This window comes from Oncorhynchus masou, chromosome 25 (assembly GCF_036934945.1).
Source record: "Oncorhynchus masou masou isolate Uvic2021 chromosome 25, UVic_Omas_1.1, whole genome shotgun sequence".
NCBI classification, from domain to species: Eukaryota; Metazoa; Chordata; class Actinopteri; order Salmoniformes; family Salmonidae; genus Oncorhynchus; species Oncorhynchus masou.
The window spans coordinates 2,434,065-2,457,148 of NC_088236.1; the positions used below are offsets into that span (position 1 = coordinate 2,434,065).

General features: G+C 45.5%; 2 protein-coding genes across 4 annotated transcripts in view; both read left to right on the top strand.

The window, feature by feature from the left end:
• LOC135513681 (mitogen-activated protein kinase 1-like) overlaps positions 1-14,062 on the top strand; it is an 83,072-nt gene extending 69,010 nt beyond the window's left edge. For 2 of the 3 annotated variants that reach the window (XM_064936541.1, XM_064936540.1), the window contains exon 2: positions 1,565-14,062. In XM_064936541.1, the coding sequence (XP_064792613.1) occupies positions 11,379-13,541 (2,163 nt within the window). In that variant the 5' untranslated portion in view covers positions 1,565-11,378 and the 3' untranslated portion in view covers positions 13,542-14,062. The remainder of the gene's footprint in view (positions 1-1,564) is intronic. The other variant, XM_064936542.1, reaches the window with a different exon arrangement.
• Positions 14,063-18,380: 4,318 nt separating this feature from the next.
• LOC135513682 (protein yippee-like 1) overlaps positions 18,381-23,084 on the top strand; it is a 69,458-nt gene continuing 64,754 nt past the window's right edge. Inside the window, exon 1 of the mRNA XM_064936543.1 lies at positions 18,381-18,497. The gene's annotated coding sequence lies outside the window, so the exon portion shown is untranslated. The remainder of the gene's footprint in view (positions 18,498-23,084) is intronic.

Below are 23,084 nucleotides of genomic sequence, written 5' to 3' on the forward strand. Positions count from 1 at the left end.
TATAGTCACTTCACCCTACCTACATATACAAATGACCTTTAACCTGTACTACTGTTTATTATCTATGTAGTCACTTCACCCTACCTACATATACAAATGACCTATAACCTGTACTACTGTTTATTATCTATGTAATGACCTTTAACCTGTACTACTGTTTATTATCTATGTAGTCACTTCACCCTACCTACATATACAAATGACCTATAACCTGTACACCCGCACACTGACTCGGTACTGGTGCCCCCTGTATATAGCCTCAGTTATTTTGTTTACATTTTTTAAATATTTTCTTAACCAACAATGCAGTTTAAAGAAAATAAAGTTAAGGACTTGTAAGTAAGCATTTCATAGGAAGGTTGTATTCAGCGCATGTGACAAATAACATTTAATTTTGATTTGATCTTAGGATAGAGCCTCCCTTCAGATCTCTTTCTCTGTTTAACAGTTCTTTCTCCTCTCTCTCTCTCTCTCTCTCTCTCTCTCTCTCTCTCTCTCTCTCTCTCTTTCTCATCTCTCTTTCTCCTCTCTCTCCTCTCTCTCTCTCTCTCTCTCTTTCTCATCTCTCTTTCTCCTCTCTCTCCTCTCTCTCTCTCTCTCTCTCTTTCTCATCTCTCTCTCCTCTCTCTCTTTCTCCTCTCTCCCTCTCTCTCTCTTTCTTCTCTCTCTTTCTCCTCTCTCCCTCTCTCCTCTCTCTCCTCTCTCTCCTCTCTCTCCTCTCTCCTCTCTCCCTCTCTCTCTCTCTCTCTCTCTCTCTCTTTCTCCTCTCTCTCATCTCTCTCCTTCCTCTCTCTCTCTCATCTCTCTCCTTCCTCTCTCTCTTTCTCATCTCTCTCTCATCTCTCTCCTTTCTCTCTCTCTCTCTCTCTCTCTCTCTCTCTCTCTCTCTCTTTCCTCTCTCCTTCCTCTCTCTCCTCTCTCTCTTTCTCCTCTCTCCCTCTCTCTCCTCTCTCTTCTTTCTCCTCTCTCCCTCTCTCTCCTCTCCCTCTCTCCCTCTCTCTCCTTCCTCTCTCTCTCTCCTCTCTCTCCTCTCTCCTCTCTCTCTTTCTCCTCTCTCCTCTCTCCTCTCTCTCTCCTCTCTCTCTCCTCTCTCTCTCCTCTCTCTCTCTCTCTCTCTCCTCTCTCTCTCTCCTCTCTCTCTCTCCTCTCTCTCTCTCTCTCTCTCTCTCTCTTCTCATCTCTCTCTCTCTCTCTCTCTCTCTCTCTCTCTTCTCATCTCTCTCTCCCTCTCTCTCTCTCTCTCTCTCTCCTCTCTCTCTCCTCTCTCTCTCTCTCTCTCTCTCTCTCTCTCTCTCATCTCTCTCTCTCTCTCTCTCTCTCCTCTCTCTCCTCTTCTCTCTCTCTCTCTCTCTCTCTCTCTCTCTCTCTCTCTCTCTCTCTCTCTCTCTCCTCTCTCTTCTCTCTCTCTCCTCTCTCTTCTCTCTCTCTCCTCTCTCTTCTCTCTCTCCTCTTTCTCCTCTCTTTCTCCTCTCTTCCTCTCTCCTCTCTCTCTCTGTCTCTCTCTCTCCTCTCTCTCCCTCTCTCTCCTCTTTCTCCTCTCTTCCTCTCTCTCCTCTCTCCACAGATCAGACTCTGGACTCCTTCCCTCCACCTTTCCGTCATGTGCTGTGGTTCCTCCTGTCTTCAGCATTTCCTGTATACTTCCTACCTCCCCTAGTCAGTCAAACACCATGCTCAGGAACAGTGGCAGGAATCAACCTCTCTCTCTCTCTCTCCCTCCCCTCGTTGAGGAGATGCTTGTCTTGTGTGTTTTAAGCCAAGATCAACAGAGGTTCTGTGTCCCAAATGGTGCCCTATTCCCTAATATAGTGTTCTACTTTTAGAAAGTAGTGCACTATATAGGGAATAGGGTGCCATAGGGCTCTGGTCTAAAGTAGTGCATTATATAGGGTTCCATAGGGCTCTGGTCTAAAGTAGTGCATTATATAGGGTTCCATAGGGCTCTGGTCTAAAGTAGTGCACTATATAGGGAATAGGGTGCCATAGGGCTCTGGTCTAAAGTAGTGCACTATATAGGGAATAGGGTGCCATTTGGGACACAGATTTGGCTCTGGAGACACCTGTTCAATCAGACTGTCTTTGGTTTATGGTTAAGTCCTCATTGTTACTCCTGGCCCGCGCAGCTGAAGCGGTGCTACACAGTTGTCGGTTTGTTTTCAAAAGCTTTACGTTGTGAATGGTCTTTCTAGATCTTTCTATCTGAAGTTATGAACAGGATTGTTGTGACGGCACCCTACCAAGAAAGACCCGCATTGATGAGATCAACTTACTTATGCATTGACATAATACTGCAGTATCTGGACAGGTTGAGGTAATACTACAGTATCTGGACAGGTTGAGGTAATACTGCAGTATCTGGACAGGTTGAGGTAATACTACAGTATCTGGACAGGTTGAGGTAATACTACAGTATCTGGACAGGTTGAGGTAATACTACAGTATCTGGACAGGTTGAGGTAATACTACATTATCTGGACAGGTTGAGGTAATACTGCAGTATCTGGACAGGTTGAGGTAATACTACAGTATCTGGACAGGTTGAGGTAATACTACAGTATCTGGACAGGTTGGGGTAATACTACAGTATCTGGACAGGTTGAGGTAATACCACAGTATCTGGACAGGTTGAGGTAATACCACAGTATCTGGACAGGTTGAGGTAATACTACAGTATCTGGACAGGTTGACATAATACTGCAGTATCTGGACAGGTTGAGGTAATACTGCAGTATCTGGTCAGGTTGAGGTAATACTACAGTATCTGGACAGGTTGAGGTAATACTACAGTATCTGGACAGGTTGAGGTAATACCACAGTATCTGGACAGGTTGAGGTAATACTACAGTATCTGGACAGGTTGAGGTAATACCACAGTATCTGGACAGGTTGAGGTAATACTACAGTATCTGGACAGGTTGAGGTAATACCACAGTATCTGGACAGGTTGAGGTAATACCACAGTATCTGGACAGGTTGAGGTAATACCACAGTATCTGGACAGGTTGAGGTAATACCACAGTATCTGGACAGGTTGAGGTAATACTACAGTATCTGGACAGGTTGAGGTAATACCACAGTATCTGGACAGGTTGAGGTAATACCACAGTATCTGGACAGGTTGAGGTAATACTACAGTATCTGGACAGGTTGAGGTAATACTGCAGTATCTGGACAGGTTGAGGTAATACTGCAGTATCTGGACAGGTTGAGGTAATACTACAGTATCTGGACAGGTTGAGGTAATACCACAGTATCTGGACAGGTTGAGGTAATACCGCAGTATCTGGACAGGTTGAGGTAATACTGCAGTATCTGGACAGGTTGAGGTAATACTACAGTATCTGGACAGGTTGAGGTAATACTACAGTATCTGGACAGGTTGAGGTAATACCACAGTATCTGGACAGGTTGAGGTAATACCGCAGTATCTGGACAGGTTGAGGTAATACTGCAGTATCTGGACAGGTTGAGGTAATACTACAGTATCTGGACAGGTTGAGGTAATACTACAGTATCTGGACAGGTTGAGGTAATACTACAGTATCTGGACAGGTTGAGGTAATACTACAGTATCTGGACAGGTTGAGGTAATACCACAGTATCTGGACAGGTTGAGGTAATACTACAGTATCTGGACAGGTTGAGGTAATACTGCAGTATCTGGACAGGTTGAGGTAATACTACAGTATCTGGACAGGTTGAGGTAATACTACAGTATCTGGACAGACAGATAAGGATGGGATACCTCGTCAGTTAGACAACTGAATGCATTCAACCGAAATGTGTGTTCCACATTTAACCCCTCAATCAGAGAGGTGCAGGTGGCTGCCTTAATCGATTTCCACGTCATCGGCGCCCGGGGCACAGTTGTTGTTGGGGGTTAGCTGCCTTGCTCAAGGGCAGAATGGCAGATTTTTCCACCTCGCCGGCTCTGGGATTCAAACAGCGACCTTTCAATTACTGGTCCAACTCTCTTAACCACTAGGCTACCTAACGCTCTCTCCTCCTCCCAACGGCCCGGTATCTCTCTCTGCTCCTCCCAACGGCCCGGTCTCGCTCTCTGCTCCTCCCAACGGCCCGGTCTCGCTCTCTGCTCCTCCCAACGGCCCGGTCTCGCTCTCTGCTCCTCCCAACGGCCCGGTCTCGCTCTCTGCTCCTCCCAACGGCCCGGTCTCGCTCTCTGCTCCTCCCAACGGCCCGGTCTCGCTCTCTGCTCCTCCCAACGGCCCGGTCTCGCTCTCTGCCCTTCATCTTTAACCTGTCTCCTCCCCTTCATCTTTAACCCGACTCCTCCCCTTCATCTACACTGATTGAAGTTGACTTAACAAGTGAGATCAATAAGCGATCATAGCTTTCACCTGGTCAGTCTGTCATGGAATTAAAAGCCATTTATACTGAGAAACCTTGAGTACAGAGTCATGAGTCAGATTACATGTATATTATCCCAGCACCATATTTACACATTGGATCCGTTTCGTTCGTTTGCAGGTTTGTGTACGTGGCCCGTTTAAGATGTCAACACTCGTTGGTTTAGTGAGAGCGCGACGTAACAACAGAAGTTAGGCTCGTCTGCTGCGCCCTCCTTCCCCCGACTACGGGAACAAATACCAAGGACAATTAACACGAGGCATTACCAGTAACACAAGATGTCTGCATCTCGCTAGATCTATACGCCAGCTTCTCTCTGATACCATTACAGCGGCCATAGTTAACTCGGCCACTGGTCACCTGGTTACGTTGAAAGGTTCTTCATACCCGTTTCACACTTATATCAGTTACAGAACCATTTCAAGGGAAGCTGGTTAGTGACTCTTGGCTTGAGCTCCCCAGGTCATTATTTGAGATGCTCGGAGAGAACATTGTCCATGAACACAGGCTTCTCTCTACTGCCATTTCACTGGCCATAGTATCTACTCCATTACAGAGTGGCCAAACATCTATACAGATCTCTGCTCCAGTAACTGGCTGTGGTGTTTCAGATCTCTGCTCCAGTAACTGGCTGTGGTGTTTCAGATCTCTGCTCCAGTAACTGGCTGTGGTGTTTCAGATCTCTGCTCCAGTAACTGGCTGTGGTGTTTCAGATCTCTGCTCCAGTAACTGGCTGTGGTAACTGCTGACATCTATCACACTTATTGCCAAGTCACCCAGTCTAATGCCAAGTCACCCAGTCTAATGCCAAGTCACCCAGTCTAATGCCAAGTCACCCAGGTTGAGATGTCAAGTCACCCAGAGTGAGATGTCAAGTCACCCAGTCTAATGCCAAGTCACCCAGTCTAATGCCAAGTCACCCAGGTTGAGATGCCAAGTCACCCAGTCTAATGCCAAGTCACCCAGTCTAATGCCAAGTCACCCAGTCTAATGCCAAGTCACCCAGGTTGAGATGCCAAGACACCCAGGTTGAGATGCCACGACACCCAGTCTAATGCCAAGTCACCCAGTCTAATGCCAAGTCACTCAGTCTAATGCCAAGTCACCCAGGTTGAGATGCCAAGTCACCCAGTCTAATGCCAAGTCACCCAGTCTAATGCCAAGTCACCCAGGTTGAGATGCCACGACATCCAGTCTAATGCCAAGTCACCCAGTCTAATGCCAAGTCACCCAGTCTAATGCCAAGTCACCCAGTCTAATGCCAAGTCACCCAGGTTGAGATGCCAAGTCATCCAGTCTAATGCCAAGTCACCCAGTCTAATGCCAAGTCACCCAGGTTGAGATGCCACGACACCCAGTCTAATGCCAAGTCACCCAGTCTAATGCCAAGTCACTCAGTCTAATGCCAAGTCACCCAGGTTGAGATGCCAAGTCACCCAGTTTGAGATGCCACGACACCCAGTCTAATGTCAAGACACCCAGTCTAATGCCAAGTCACCCAGTCTAATGCCAAGTCACCCAGTCTAATGCCAAGTCACCCAGTCTAATGCCAAGTCACCCAGTTTGAGATGCCAAGTCACCCAGTTTGAGATGCCAAGTCACCCAGTTTGAGATGCCAAGACACCCAGTCTAATGCCAAATCACCCAGTCTAATGCCAAATCACCCAGTCTAATGCCGAGTCACCCAGTCTAATGCCGAGTCACCCAGTCTAATGCCGAGTCACCCAGTCTAATGCCAAGTCACCCAGTTTGAGATGCCGGGTCACCCAGTCTAATGCCAAGTTACCCAGTCTAATGCCAAGTTACCCAGTCTAATGCCAAGTTACCCAGTCTAATGCCAAGTTACCCAGTCTAATGCCAAGTCACCCAGTCTAATGCCAAGACACCCAGTCTAATGCCAAGACACCCAGTCTAATGCCAAGTCACCCAGTTTGAGATGCCAAGTCCCCCAGTCTAATGCCAAGTCACCCAGTCTAATGCCAAGTCACCCAGTCTAATGCCAAGTCACCCAGTCTAATGCCAAGTCACCCAGTCTAATGCCAAGTCACTGGGTGTCTTGGCATCTCAACCTGGGTGTCTTGGCATCTCAACCTGGGTGTCTTGGCATCTCAACCTGGGTGACTTGGCATCTCAACCTGGGTGTCGTGGCATTAGACTGGGCATTAGACTGGGTGACTTGGCATTAGACTGGGTTTATATAACATTACAATGCCATAGGTTTATATAACATTACAATGCCATAGGTTTATATAACATTACAATGCCATAGGTTTATATAACATTACAATGCCATAGGTTTATATAACATTACAATGCCATAGGTTTATATAACATTACAATGCCATAGGTTTATATAACATTACAATGCCATAGGTTTATATAACATTACAATGCCATAGGTTTATATAACATTACAATGCCATAGGTTTATATAACATTACAATGCCATAGGTTTATATAACATTACAATGCCATAGGTTTATATAACATTACAATGCCATAGGTTTATATAACATTACAATGCCATAGGTTTATATAACATTACAATGCCATGGGCCATAGGTTTATATGAACTCCAACATTTGATGTGCAGCTTTGTTTAGTGGGGTCGTTGGGATCACAGTATATTCTGTGTTTAGTGGGGGTCGTTGGGATCACAGTATATTCTGTGTTTAGTGGTGTCGTTGGGATCACAGTATATTTTGTGTTTAGTGGGGGTCGTTGGGATCGCAGTATATTCTGTGTTTAGTGGGGGTCGTTGGGATCGCAGTATATTCTGTGATTAGTGGGGGTCGTTGGGATCACAGTATATTGTGTTTAGTGGGGGTCGTTGGGATCGCAGTATATTCTGTGTTTAGTGGGGGTCGTTGGGATCACAGTATATTCTGTGTTTAGTGGGGGTCGTTGGGATCGCAGTATATTCTGTGATTAGTGGGGGTCGTTGGGATCACAGTATATTCTGTGTTTAGTGGGGGTCGTTGGGATCGCAGTGTATTCTGTGTTTAGTGGGGGTCGTTGGGATCGCAGTATATTCTGTGATTAGTGGGGGTCGTTGGGATCACAGTATATTCAGTGTTTAGTGGGGGTCGTTGGGATCGCAGTATATTCTGTGTTTAGTGGGGGTCGTTGGGATCACAGTATATTGTGTTTAGTGGGGGTCGTTGGGATCGCAGTATATTCTGTGATTAGTGGGGGTCGTTGGGATCGCAGTATATTCTGTGTTTAGTGGGGGTCCTTGGGGTCGTTGGGATCACAGTATATTCTGTGTTTAGTGGGGGTCGTTGGGATCGCAGTGTATTCTGTGTTTAGTGGGGGTCGTTGGGATCACAGTATATTCTGTGTTTAGTGGGGGTCCTTGGGGTCACAGTATATTCTGTGTTTAGTGGGGGTCCTTGGCGTCGTTTGGATCGCAGTGTATTCTGTGTTTAGTGGGGGTCTTTGGGATCACAGTATATTCTGTGTTTAGTGGGGGTCGTTGGGATCGCAGTATATTCTGTGTTTAGTGGGGGTCCTTGGGGTCGTTGGGATCACAGTATATTCTGTGTTTAGTGGGCGTCGTTGGGATCACAGTATATTCTGTGTTTAGTGGGGGTCGTTGGGATCACAGTATATTCTGTGTTTAGTGGGGGTCGTTGGGATCACAGTATATTCTGTGTTTAGTGGGGGTCGTTGGGATCGCAGTATATTCTGTGTTTAGTGGGGGTCGTTGGGATCGCAGTATATTCTGTGTTTAGTGGGGGTCCTTGGGGTCGTTGGGGTCACAGTATATTCTGTGTTTAGTGGGGGTCGTTGGGGTCACAGTATATTCTGTGTTTAGTGGGGGTCGTTGGGATCGCAGTGTATTCTGTGTTTAGTGGGGGTCGTTGGGATCGCAGTATATTCTGTGTTTAGTGGGGGTCGTTGGGATCGCAGTATATTCTGTGTTTAGTGGGGGTCATTGGGATCACAGTGTATTCTGTGTTTAGTGGGGGTCGTTGGGATCGCAGTATATTCTGTGTTTAGTGGGGGTCCTTGGGGTCGTTGGGATCACAGTGTATTCTGTGTTTAGTGGGGGTCGTTGGGATCGCAGTATATTCTGTGATTAGTGGGGGTCGTTGGGATCACAGTATATTCTGTGTTTAGTGGGGGTCCTTGGGGTCACAGTATATTCTGTGTTTAGTGGGGGTCGTTGGGATCGCAGTATATTCTGTGTTTAGTGGGGGTCGTTGGGATCACAGTATATTCTGTGTTTAGTGGGGGTCTTTGGGATCACAGTATATTCTGTGTTTAGTGGGGGTCTTTGGGATCACAGTATATTCTGTGTTTAGTGGGGGTCCTTGGGGTCGTTGGGATCGCAGTATATTCTGTGTTTACTGGGGTCGTTGGGATCGCAGTATATTCTGTGTTTAGTGGGGGTCGTTGGGATCGCAGTATATTCTGTGTTTAGTGGGGGTCCTTGGGGTCGTTGGGATCACAGTATATTCTGTGTTTAGTGGGGGTCGTTGGGATCGCAGTGTATTCTGTGTTTAGTGGGGGTCGTTGGGATCGCAGTATATTCTGTGTTTAGTGGGGGTCGTTGGGATCGCAGTATATTCTGTGTTTAGAGGGGGTCGTTGGGATCACAGTATATTGTGTTTAGTGGGGGTCCTTGGGGTCACAGTATATTCTGTGTTTAGTGGGGGTCGTTGGGATCGCAGTATATTCTGTGTTTAGTGGGGGTCGTTGGGATCGCAGTATATTCTGTGTTTAGAGGGGGTCGTTGGGATCACAGTATATTCTGTGTTTAGTGGGGGTCCTTGGGGTCACAGTATATTCTGTGTTTAGTGGGGGTCTTTGGGATCACAGTATATTGTGTTTAGTGGGGGTCCTTGGGGTCACAGTATATTCTGTGTTTAGTGGGGGTCGTTGGGATCACAGTATATTCTGTGTTTAGTGGGGGTCGTTGGGATCACAGTATATTCTGTGTTTAGTGGGGGTCCTTGGGGTCACAGTATATTCTGTGTTTAGTGGGGTCTTTGGGATCACAGTATATTGTGTTTAGTGGGGGTCCTTGGGGTCACAGTATATTCTGTGTTTAGTGGGGGTCGTTGGGATCACAGTATATTCTGTGTTTAGTGGGGGTCGTTGGGATCACAGTATATTCTGTGTTTAGTGGGGGTCCTTGGGGTCACAGTATATTCTGTGTTTAGTGGGGGTCCTTGGGATTGCAGTGTATTCTGTGTTTAGTGGGGGTCCTTGGCGTCGTTGGGATCGCAGTATATTCTGTGTTTAGTGGGGGTCCTTGGCGTCGTTGGGATCGCAGTATATTCTGTGTTTAGTGGGGGTCGTTGGGATCGCAGTATATTCTGTGATTAGTGGGGGTCGTTGGGATCACAGTATATTCTGCGAATAAATGCACTTCGTCTCGCTGAGGATGATGGGATTTTATATTAGATATGTTGCTTAAGCTTTGATTCTGTGATGAGGACTGAAATCGTTTTATTTTATTTTAGAAATGTTTTTTTTTTATTGTAATGTTTCTATCGAATATTACTCTTGTATAGTATAGCCCTTTTACACTCATCTGTATACAAGCTGAAACGGCAGATTTGGGCACTTAAGTTGGAACGCAGTGACTGTCTAGGTCACATTATAGTCATATCAGAGGCTTCACAGCTCTGTTTTGATTGACAGCCGTTCTGAACATGAACACCGCACTCAACAACAAGTTAGTTGCCCCCATCTCTCCAGGTAATTGGGCAACTTTCTGTCGTCTGATTGAGGTTAAAGCTGTAAATTAAGAGGTGTCTCATGTATTTTGAAAGATGACATGTTGAGGATTATAATGAATACCGCTTTGATGTCCTACAAGCAAACCAAACACCCGTTGAGTCCAAATGTGGACTTGATATTTCCATATCATAGTGTCCATGTTTATGATCACTGTTGTTTGATGTACAGCTACAAGATGACATGGTTAAAAAAACAGTCTTTCAGTTCAAGCCCACCTGACCCAGGTTGAGATTCATAATGGACCGTTTCTGGACTGGGTGAAACAACAACAGTCATTGTGTGACGGTGGGGATGCAGGGTTGTGTTCCAAGATGAAACAACTACAAGTGTCCTCTAGTTCCTCACAGCTGGGAGAGGAAAAACAATTGATAGTTGAAGACTGTTTGTTGAGTCATAAAAGTGCATTGAGATGTCTTATGAGCTGTGAACTGTGGAGAGGTGTGTCCATTTGGAGACACCCCAGGTAGTCTTCTCACTCAGACCCTTGTAATCGTTTTGTCTTATGGACTGTGAACTGTGGAGAGGTGTGTCCATTTGGAGACACCCCAGGTAGTCTTCTCACTCAGACCCTTGTAATCGTTTTGTCTTATGGACTGTGAACTGAGGAGAGGTGTGTCCACTTGGAGACACCCCAGGTAGTCTTCTCACTCAGACCCTTGTAATCGTTTTGTCTTATGTTTCATCTACCCCTCGTTTTCCAGGAATATTCTTATTAACATGTTACTGAATGTATCCAGAGTATTTTCAGATTTCGTGATCAACAAATGGGGTGAAAAGTACAGAAAATAAGAGTATAAATAAATAAGAGCATAAAACCAACAGTGTGATGTTTAGATTCTGTCTTGTCAGGTGAACTTTGTTCTGGTGATTTTCCCTTAAGCTCCACTGATTCATTTCAATTGCTACCATGCTAATAAATATGCTTTTCGTATTTCTTCTGTAAGAAACATTTAAATGTAGCCCTATCCATTTTGGCACCCCGTTACACTGGTGGGAACGTAAGACTTGTTGCCATAAATTGAAATACTCCTCTGTTTTGATCAGTAGAAAACCTTTTAATTGTCAATTTCACTTTCAAGCAACAAGAAAACCCCCCACAAAGATCAAGTTTTGTTATTTGGGTTGTTTTGTGTTTTTGAGGTTTCTGTTAGTAGCTAAACCAGATTATACACAGAGTGTACAAAACATTAGGAAAACCGTCCTAATATTGAGTTGAAGCCCTGTTTTCCCTCAGTTCAGCCTTGTGCATTCTTTGGAGTATGGACTCTACGAGGTGTCCAAAGCGTTCCACAGGGATGCTGGCCCATGTTGACTCTACAAGGTGTCCAAAGAGTTCCACAGGGATGCTGGCCCATGTTGACTCTACAAGATGTCCAAAGCGTTCCACAGGGATGCTGGCCCATGTTGTCTCTACAAGGTGTCCAAAGCGTTCCACAGGGATGCTGGCCCATGTTGTCTCTACAAGGTGTCCAAAGCGTTCCACAGGGATGCTGGCCCATGTTGTCTCTACAAGGTGTCCAAAGCGTTCCACAGGGATGCTGGCCCATGTTGTCTCTACAAGGTGTCTAAAGCGTTCCACAGGGATGCTGGCCCATGTTGTCTCTACAAGGTGTCCAAAGCGTTCCACAGGGATGCTGGCCCATGTTGTCTCTACAAGGTGTCCAAAGCGTTCCACAGGGATGCTGGCCCATGTTGTCTCTACAAGGTGTCTAAAGCGTTCCACAGGGATGCTGGCCCATGTTGTCTCTACAAGGTGTCTAAAGCGTTCCACAGGGATGCTGGCCCATGTTGTCTCTACAAGGTGTCCAAAGCGTTCCACAGGGATGCTGGTCCATGTTGTCTCTACAAGGTGTCCAAAGCGTTCCACAGGGATGCTGGCCCATGTTGACTCTACAAGGTGTCCAAAGCGTTCCACAGGGATGCTGGCCCATGTTGTCTCTACAAGGTGTCCAAAGCGTTCCACAGGGATGCTGGCCCATGTTGACTCTACAAGGTGTCCAAAGCGTTCCACAGGGATGCTGGCCCATGTTGACTCTACAAGGTGTCCAAAGCGTTCCACAGGGATGCTGGCCCATGTTGACTCTACAAGGTGTCCAAAGCGTTCCACAGGGATGCTGGCCCATGTGGACTCTACAAGGTGTCTAAAGCGTTCCACAGGGATACTGGCCCATGTTGACTCTACAAGGTGTCCAAAGCGTTCCACAGGGATGCTGGCCCATGTTGACTCTACAAGGTGTCCAAAGCGTTCCACAGGGATGCTGGCCCATGTTGACTCTACAAGGTGTCCAAAGCGTTCCACAGGGATGCTGGCCCATGTTGACTCTACAAGGTGTCCAAAGAGTTCCACAGGGATGCTGGCCCATGTTGACTCTACAAGGTGTCCAAAGAGTTCCACAGGGATGCTGGTCCATGTTGACTCTACAAGGTGTCCAAAGAGTTCCACAGGGATGCTGGCCCATGTTGACTCTACAAGGTGTCCAAAGCGTTCCACAGGGATGCTGGCCCATGTTGACTCTACAAGGTGTCCAAAGAGTTCCACAGGGATGCTGGCCCATGTTGACTCTACAAGGTGTCCAAAGCGTTCCACAGGGATACTGGCCCATGTGGACTCTACAAGGTGTCCAAAGCGTTCCACAGGGATGCTGGTCCATGTTGACTCTACAAGGTGTCCAAAGCGTTCCACAGGGATGCTGGTCCATGTTGACTCTACAAGGTGTCCAAAGCGTTCCACAGGGATGCTGGCCCATGTTGACTCTACAAGGTGTCCAAAGAGTTCCACAGGGATGCTGGCCCATGTTGACTCTACAAGGTGTCCAAAGCGTTCCACAGGGATACTGGCCCATGTGGACTCTACAAGGTGTCCAAAGCGTTCCACAGGGATGCTGGTCCATGTTGACTCTACAAGGTGTCCAAAGCGTTCCACAGGGATGCTGGCCCATGTTGACTCTACAAGGTGTCCAAAGAGTTCCACAGGGATGCTGGTCCATGTTGACTCTACAAGGTGTCCAAAGCGTTCCACAGGGATGCTGGCCCATGTTGACTCTACAAGGTGTCCAAAGCGTTCCACAGGGATGCTGGTCCATGTGGACTCTACAAGGTGTCCAAAGCGTTCTACAGGGATGCTGGTCCATGTTGACTCTACAAGGTGTCCAAAGCGTTCCACAGGGATGCTGGCCCATGTTGACTCTACAAGGTGTCCAAAGCGTTCCACAGGGATACTGGCCCATGTGGACTCTACAAGGTGTCCAAAGCTTTCCACAGGGATGCTGGCCCATGTGGACTCTACAAGGTGTCCAAAGCTTTCCACAGGGATACTGGCCCATGTTGACTCTATAAGGTGTCCAAAGCTTTCCACAGGGATACTGGTCCATGTTGACTCTACAAGGTGTCCAAAGCGTTCCACAGGGATACTGGCAACTTGACAGTTGTGTCAAGTTGTCTGGATGTCCTTTGGGTGGTGGGCCATTCCTTATATACATGGGAAACTGTTGAGTGTGAAAAACCCAGCAGCTTTGCAGTTCTTGACACAAACCGGTGCGCATGGCACCTACTACCATACCCCGTTCAAAGACACTTAAATCTATTGGTCTTGCCCCATTCACCATCTGAATGGCACACACACACAATCCATGTCTCAAATGTCTCAAGGCTTAAAAATCCTTCTTTAACCAGACTCCTCCCCTTCATCTACACTGATAGAAGTGGATTTAACAGGTGACATCAATAAGGGATCATAGCTTTCACCTGGATTCCCCTGTCATGGTAAGAGCAAGTGTTCTGTACACTCAGTGTATATGGAGGTTGAAACCAAGCCTTCGTGGTCTGGCTATCTGTCATGTTGAAGGAGTTGAACAAAGCTTTTCTGCTGATGATGATGATACCAATCTGTTATTTTACATCTGCCATGACATGTAAACCTGGAAAATAAATACCCTGTGTCCTATTCCACGTCTCTGGGGATCTTTTTTCCTTTGGAAACAAGCATAATTAAATCTCTGTTTGTCATAAAGTCCCACCGTGTCCCAAATGGCACTCTATTCCGTCTATAGTGCACTAGGGGGCCCTGTTCCCTCTATAGCGCACTAGGGGGCCCTGTTCCCTCTATAGTGCACTAGGGGGCCCTGTTCCCTCTATAGCGCACTAGGGGGGCCCTGTTCCCTCTATAGCGCACTAGGGGGGCCCTGTTCCCTCTATAGCGCACTAGGGGGCCCTGTTCCTTCTATAGCGCACTAGGGGGCCCTGTTCCCTCTATAGCGCACTAGGGGGGCCCTGTTCCCTATATAGCGCACTAGGGGGACCCTGTTCCCTCTATAGTGCACTAGGGGGACCCTGTTCCCTCTATAGTGCACTAGGGGGACCCTGTTCCCTCTATAGTGCACTAGGGGGACCCTGTTTCCTCTATAGGCAATAGGGGGCCCTGTTCCCTCTATAGTGCACTAGGGGGCCCTGTTCCCTCTATAGTGCACTAGGGGGACCCTGTTCCCTCTATAGCGCACTAGGGGGGCCCTGTTCCCTCTATAGTGCACTAGGGGGACCCTGTTCCCTCTATAGTGCACTAGGGGGCCCTGTTCCCTCTATAGGGCACTAGGGGGCCCTGTTTCCTCTATAGCGCACTAGGGGGCCCTGCTCCCTCTATAGGCAATAGGGGGACCCTGTTCCCTCTATAGCGCACTAGGGGGCCCTGCTCCCTCTATAGGCAATAGGGGGCCCTGTTCCCTCTATAGTGCACTAGGGGGCCCTGTTCCCTCTATAGTGCACTAGGGGGCCCTGCTCCCTCTATAGGCAATAGGGGGCCCTGTTCCCTCTATAGGCAATAGGGGGCCCTGTTCCCTCTATAGGCAATAGGGGGCCATTCGGGATGCAGGCTAGAATGAGACTGTTGGATCTTACACAACATGATCAGAACAAGCCATTTGAGTCGGAGTAAAACGAGGCTCCGTGTTAAATCCTTCATTACTACCTGAGATCTTCACTAATGCAGTGGTTGAATGGAGCATGTTCCTCCTTAACTACTATGACATTACTATTCACTAAACAGCCCTGGCCTCTTCTCGGCAGATTGTGTAGGGCAGGCTTTCTTGGTTGACAGATGAACACAACGCTACGGCATGTCTGTCTGTCTTCATGTCGATTTAACTGCATGTGTGTGAGTTGTGAAATCTCACCCTTCCCCGCGCCCCCCCCCCCCCGCCGCCCCCGCTTCATTCAAGGCTCTTGGTTGGCAAGATGACCGGGAACTCCACCAGCTCTCAGCAGAAGAGGAGAGGGGGGATAGCAGCTCTCAGAAGAGGAGGAGGTGATAGCAGCTCTCAGAAGAGGAGGGGATAGCAGCTCTCAGAAGAAGAGGAGGGGATAGCAACTCTCAGAAGAGGAGGGGATAGCAGCTCTCAGAAGAAGAGGAGGGGATAGCAACTCTCAGAAGAGGAGGGGATAGCAACTCTCAGAAGAAGAGGAGGAGATAGCAGCTCTCAGAAGAGGAGGGGATAGCAGCTCTCAGAAGAAGAGGAGGGGATAGCAACTCTCAGAAGAAGAGGAGGAGATAGCAGCTCTCAGAAGAAGAGGAGGGGGGATAGCAGCTCTCAGAAGAAGAGGAGGGGATAGCACCTCTCAGAAGAAGAGGAGGAGATAGCAGCTCTCAGAAGAAGAGGAGGGGATAGCAACTCTCAGAAGAAGAGGGGGGGATAGCAGCTCTCAGAAGAGGAGGAGGTGATAGCAGCTCTCAGAAGAAGAGGAGGAGATAGCAGCTCTCAGAAGAAGAGGGGATAGCAGCTCTCAGAAGAAGAGGAGGGGATAGCAGCTCTCAGAAGAAGAGGAGGGGATAGCAGCTCTCAGCAGAGCAAACGGGAAGAAGGCGGAGAGGAGGGAAGGGCCGGCCCGAGAGGAGCAAAGTTTAAAATCGTTGTCCTGTTAGAGGGCAGATGGTTGCCGTGGCAGCAGAGGGCAGATGGTTTCCATGGCAGCAGAGTGATTTCCTTGACTACAGACAGCTGAGTGCTCTGTGGCGATGTGAAGACTCCACTGGATGTGTGAGGTAGAGAATATTACTTGTTTTAATCCAGGTGGCTCCACCTCTCATTCAGCCATAATGGAAGATCAACCAGCGATCTCAACTGTCATTTTATTTGTAAATTCTTTAAATTGCCATGTGTACAGTATTATAACAGGGATCCAATCTAGCCATGTGTACAATAACAGGGATCCAATGTAGCCATGTGTACAATAACAGGAACCAATGTAGCCATGTGTACAATAACAGGGAACAATGTAGCCATGTGTACAATAACAGGGATCCAATGTAGCCATGTGTACAATAACAGGGATCCAATGTAGCCATGTGTACAATAACAGGGATCCAATGTAGCCATGTGTACAATAACAGGGATCCAATGTAGCCATGTGTACAATACCAGTGATCCAATGTAGCCATGTGTACAGTATTATACCAGGGATCCAATGTAGCCATGTGTACAGTATTATACCAGGGATCCAATGTAGCCATGTGTACAGTATTATACCAGGGATCCAATGTAGCCATGTGTACAGTATTATACCAGGGATCCAATGTAGCGACGTGTTTGTTCAGTACTTTATGGTAGTATGTGCCAGGTGCACCGGTTTGTGTCAAGAACTGCAACACTGCTGGGTTTTTCACACTCAACAGTTTCCTGTGTGTATCAAGAATGGTCCACCACCCAAAGGACATCCAGCCAACTTCACACTAACAGCTAATAATGTGCCAGTTGGGAAGGAGCCTCATTGGGCCCCTCTTTACACAATCACAACATGGACAAAATAAGTGCAAGATTGTAATTCTAGAAATAAATGTTTAATAAGAACAGATGACTCTAATGTCCTGTGTGTGTTATAGGGAAACAACGTTGTGGTTCTGCTAGTGGGTCTGGCCACGGGTGATGTAGTTGTTTGTATGATGTTCTCGTTTTGTATGTTTTGTTTATGTTTATAAAATATATAATCAAGTCTTATAACAATAAAGAAACAGGGTGTAATCTGTGCCATGTCCTGAAGGGGGCGCTGTAGTGTAACTAATTATTCTAGTTTCCTTAATAACTTGACAGCCTACCATTTCATAGGCTACATGCTTATCATAGTCTATTAACTAACAATATTTAGGGAATAAGTTGTTGCATATTATATATTGTATCATTAAGCTACATTAAGTGAATGTTGTAAGCCTATCCTGTCCATAGGCCTACTTTCAATATGAATCTGAAGAGTACTTGAATCAACAGCTGAGACTACTGTCAACATATATACGACAAAAAGATTACGTCATGTTTAACTACGTCAGATCAATAAATAAAATGGACATTGTTGATATTTTTGGCACGTGTCTTCCTCGGGGGCGCGCATCACTAAAAGCCTGCAGACCTCCAGCTATTGGCCCTCGATCACATCTGAGACCGCACCCTCCCGTAAAGCAATTGGTTGTTGGAAGGTTGTTCCGATTTTAATTGGTCCTGAGTCATTGGAGAGGAGGGCAATATGATTTTATTCAGACTCTTTGGAACAAATTCGAATGTAATGATTCATTTGGGAAAACAACTATCATCACACAAAAAACACAACTCATCCAATTGCAAGAATTTATCCTAGAATATACTGAAGAATCGTGGCTGGAGTCATTATTTCATCTCTCGTGCTAAACCTCGCCGAGAACAAATAACACGACACGGATTTGAATTCCATTCCATATATTGGACAAGCTGCAGAAGGGACGGGATAGCCTCCTGCCCAGCTGACGCCGGCGGTGACCTAGCGACATGGCAATTAACATCATCCAGAAAACCAAGCCCGCTAATTAAGCTGCACAGTTTTTCATTTGGGACTTTAAACGTGTTGTTCCGACAGTGTAGGCAACCTACTGGATAGCAGGAACCAGCCTAGACAAGGCTACTCTTCATCTCTCCTTTAACTGCCCCAGTCCGCTGTGTTATTTGTGCATGGATTGAATCACTTGAGGCTCAGTCGGAATCTGCAATGATTTGCTCAGACTGGAGAAAGACCCGAGCCGACCGTGTTGAAGCCTAAAAGGATGTACAGATAGGACGGAGTTTGTTTGTGTGGAACCCGGACCCGCATGCTGCTGTTCAGCCGTAGACTTTTAGCCAGATCAGACTAGGCCAACAGTATCTCCTTTATTATTGAGTTACCTGCACAGTCGGGTATTGAGTTAGTTACCTGCACCGCGGGGCCGAATGGAAACATGAGTGAAACACAGTGAGGTGACGTCTCCGTCTTGGGGCCGTGGCAGCCCGGGCACAGACCAAGATCTGTGTTGTGAATGCGACATCTAGCTTCAGCGGAGTAATTATTACCTCCGCCTCCTACGTTCAAAGGGGAATAAAACATTGTTTTGTGTAAGTATCTGTGTATAATGGTTCTGCTTCAATCAATACAATGATTACGGATACATTTTTTTTTAGTTCTGGAGAGTTTAAACTTGGACATGTCCATAGGCTATAACTAGCCCTTTGGTTATAATTTGTTATAACCTAGTTATAAGTAGGCTATAATAACCACATTGAATTTATTTCGTATTCCCACTCGCTTTCAAAGGTCACATTGACTGATATCCCATTGATGTTGCTCAGCTGGAGGATAACGATAAAATGACAATACAATCAGTCGTCTATATGATCCAATGTCAGGATCCAGTAAAATGATTATCACGGTCAATATCGGCTCACCGTCCTAACTTGCAGTGGGCTAATGACATGAGATGTAGCACAGAGCATTACTAAAACCCGACGCAGGATACAAAACACATGACATCATCAGGCTAGCTCGACGCTTCTTCCCTCCTATAGGTTCATTGATGTTTTCCCCGTTGTTGCCATCATCATAACAAAACCGGACTTTTTGTTGTTGTTATTATTGCAAGTTATTCCATTAATTCGATGACACACTGCCTATAGATGCTTTCCCGCCTGTAGACTAATATTGCATTAACAGTCATGAATAGTTCGTGGTCTGTTCTATCGGATGCAGTGACGAGAGAACGTCATGAACAATGTCTAGGCAGACAGGTCTATAGGGAATTGGGTCGTAGCCTAATATCTAAATGTTTTTTATTTTAATCCGGGCAATGTAATGTGAGATAATGAGATTTGTGCGCATAGAGAAGGGCTGGTTTTAGACATCCCATACTGACTCAGTTATTATTTACAGTATAAGATATATCCCAGGCTGACAGATGTTCCAAGGTGACGCATAGCCAGTGAGAGCTGCGGACAGGATTTGTTTTAAAGATTGGAATCCGAAAGCAATCGATTAAATAATTTACTGCCACTTGTAGGCTATGCTGTCAGTGGATTTTAAAAATGTATTTCTCAATCAAAATCAGATGTATTTATAAAGCCCTTTTTACATCAGCAGAAGTCACAAAGTGCTTATACAGAAACCCAGCCTAAAACCCCCAAAACAGCAAGCAATGCAGAACTAGAAGCATTGTGGCTAGGAAACACTCCCCAGAAAGGCAGGAACCTAGGAAGAAACTAGAGAGGAACCAGGCTCTGAGGGGTAGCCAGTCCTCTTCTGGCTGTGCCGGGTGGACATTATAAGAGTACATTGTCATTAAGGCCAGATCGTTCTTCAAGGTGTTTATAGATGACAAGCAGGGTCAAATAATAATCAAAGAGGTTGCATTGGGTGCAACAGGTCAGCAGTAATATGGATGCATTGACCCCTCCCCCCATACTATTAGCTGAAGATCTCATTTAGAAATTGATTTGGTCAGAAATGCTATCATGAAATATCAACCTTGTGCCTGTGTTTGTTCACATATAGGAGACAGAACAAATAAGCCCATATTAATATTTTATAGGAAGGAATTAAATTGTATTTCCCCTAACCAGTTGGTCTAAGGGACCTACAGAATATAAACCCATGTTCTTTTTTAGGCAACATATTATATTCTATTAACAGCCTCACCTGCACGTATAATAAGGCATGTAACCTTGTGTGGATCATGTCGTGATCAGTATGATAATATTTCCCTGTATTTATTTACACATCCGGGTGTTTCTCCACCTCAGCCGCAGCCTCCCCTTATTGGTCGCTGTAGCTGTCTGTCATAATATGGGTCTGTCCCAGCAGTGACGTTAGACGAGGCTACCACGAACACAAAGACAACAACAAAGACGGACGGAGGAAAAGGAAAGCTTTAGTGATCGCTGCTGCTGGATACCTGACAACATCACTCCTTGACCATTACACAAGCACACTAGAAAGAGGACAACCGTTTCATGATATGAAAAACATTACCATCAAGCACACAAGTCAATATATGTCAAGATTCGCTCTGAGCAGATTCGTTTCAGGTGGTGAGTGTGATACATTGTTACAGACAGTATTGATGATGGGTTACATTGTTAAAGTTGATTTTGACGCGTTGAGTTGTTTTTCTTTGTTACGCTAGTAGTTATTATTGTTTTAGATTTGACAGCCAGAACAAAACATTGTCGTTGACCATAAAGACAAGTACATACTTCATGCATTTGGTTGTATTAACACATTAATAACATAAAAACAAACTAGACGTTGTGGAAATGAGAATGCCTTTTTGGTATTATTGCTGTCTCTGGGGATCGCAAAACGTGTCTCCTGTTGCTGCATCCAATGTTTTGCTCATTGGTTTGTTTGTTTTGTTGATTTGGGAGAGAAACCATAGCTGTCCTTTGTTTGGTGTTCTTCTCCATTCTTCTTCCTGTATTGGTTACCTAGACCCATACCTCAGTGGTCATGAAGCACGCTGCCTTCCTTTGTTATAAACAACAGCTCCTGCGCTCTGCTCTGTTCTGCTGTGCGCTTCTTTTTAGTTTGTTAGATTTTCACACTGCTGCTTCGAGGTTTCGTGTTATAACTCTTCAATCACATATCGCTATATGTAACTCAATGACAGTAGTGCAAGTTCATTTAGCTGACGTCAAAGTTAAATTGCTGTTGATTTATTTTTCATAGTGTATAATATAGCTTTTCCTATTTGTGGGTATTTGGATGCCTGGACACGTGATAGATATCCATGCTGGTTTGGTTGGCTTGCTGTGAGACCGCCAGGCTCGAAGCTCCCGTGGTCTTTCTGAGAGAGCAAGGCATCATGGAGCCAGACAAGGAATCCAAATACATTAATCTCACCAGCCAGACCAACCTGGACTCAGGGGTAGACGTTACATATTAAACGTAGATCCAGGGCAGGCAAATTAGTATGATATTAATTGTGGATGTCCATCATCCATTTTCATATGATATGTTACGAATTAGAATTATTATGGCATTTTACTAATTTCAAATCGTACAATATGTTACACATTTGCTAAACATATGTTAGGAATTCCTATTTGTTGTGGCTAACGTTAGCTAGGTGTCTAATGGTAATTTTTAGCTAGATGGCAAGCATGAGCTAGGCTAGCGGTCAATGTTAAAGCGTTATGTTAGGGTTAGCTAACATGCCATGTAGCTAAAAAAAAAAAGTTTTAAGAAGTTGCTAATTATCTAAAATGCTAAAGTTGTCCGTGATGAGTTTCGAACACACAACCGTTGGTTTGCTAGGCATAAGTAATCTTAAGTAATCTTCTACCTTATGGAACCATACCAAACGTAACATATACTAATATAAGTGTCCTGGCTTTACGTTTTATATGTTACATCTAGTTTATGAGACCAGGCTGGCTAATCAGCCACATACACTGGGTGTTTCTCAATGTGCTTACTTCCGTGCTCCACACTCTCATGCGCCGATGATACTCCGACCACGTTCTCTTGAGTAGTTCTTGTGAGGACGAGAGTGTGAAGCATGCATAAAACAATACATTTGAGAAGCACTCGCACTGTATTATCAAAGATTTTTCAACTGAACCAAGATAGACCACAGCCCGTCCTTTCAAATGAGCAAATGAGTCATAGTGGGTAGAGCCAAGCACAAGCTAGCGAGATCCTATTGGCGCTTTCTAGCATTTATTTGCATATATCCATTAGGGAACGCCTACTCTGTGAAGTGCACGTGTGCAATAATTCAATTCACCTTTGCACTTCTAAAACAACATTTTTTTCAACTTTGGAAAAGAGTAAAGTCTACAGAACGTAGTCCACTCTGTTCGTAAGAGATTGTAGTTTTGGGAACAGCAAACTGTTTTGACATCAAATGTTTCATCAATGAGAAATTTTGCAGAATGTCGGTCAAAATCCATCTTGTTCCATCTTCTCCCACTGCCAACCACTGGGCTTCGTAGTGAATGGAAACGCCAAGCGGATGCTTCACAATTATACATCTGGTGAAATATGTCACATTGTTCTGTGGCATTACCTCACGCTTCACCTCCCCATTCACTGAACCTTCCTCTAAGATATACACAAAGCAAACATTTTACTTCATAATTATCATCTGGATATGTGAATCGTAATAATCTAGCTAGCCAGCTAGTTAAACAGGCACAAATGACCTAGAACTAATGTTATGCAAGGTAGCTACCAATTCTTCATGGCTAGCAAGCTAGCCAGTTAGCCCTATTGACTTACTATGGATTTACCCATTCACTGAACCTTCTTCCAGCCAGGACAATGGCAATAGAGACTAAGCAAGATACACACTAAGCAACAGTTTTACTTCATAACTATCAGCTAGCTATATGTGAATCATAATAATGTAGCTAACCAGATCGTTCAACAAGCAAAAATGAACTAAAACAAAATATTATGCAAGAGAGATGTCAATTCTTGTGTGTTTAGTTAGCTAACAATTCTTTGTCGCTATCTGGCTAGCTAACAGTACTAGTAGTTAGCCAGTTAGCCCTATTGACTTAATATGGGCTTACAATCTACATTACATAACATGCCAAAATTAACATTAACATTATCAAGATAAAATGTTGTAGTTAGGCAACATATGAGATGTTGAATAGGCAACATTTCATTCCAAAGTCAGAGTGTATTTTCTCTCACTTCATTTC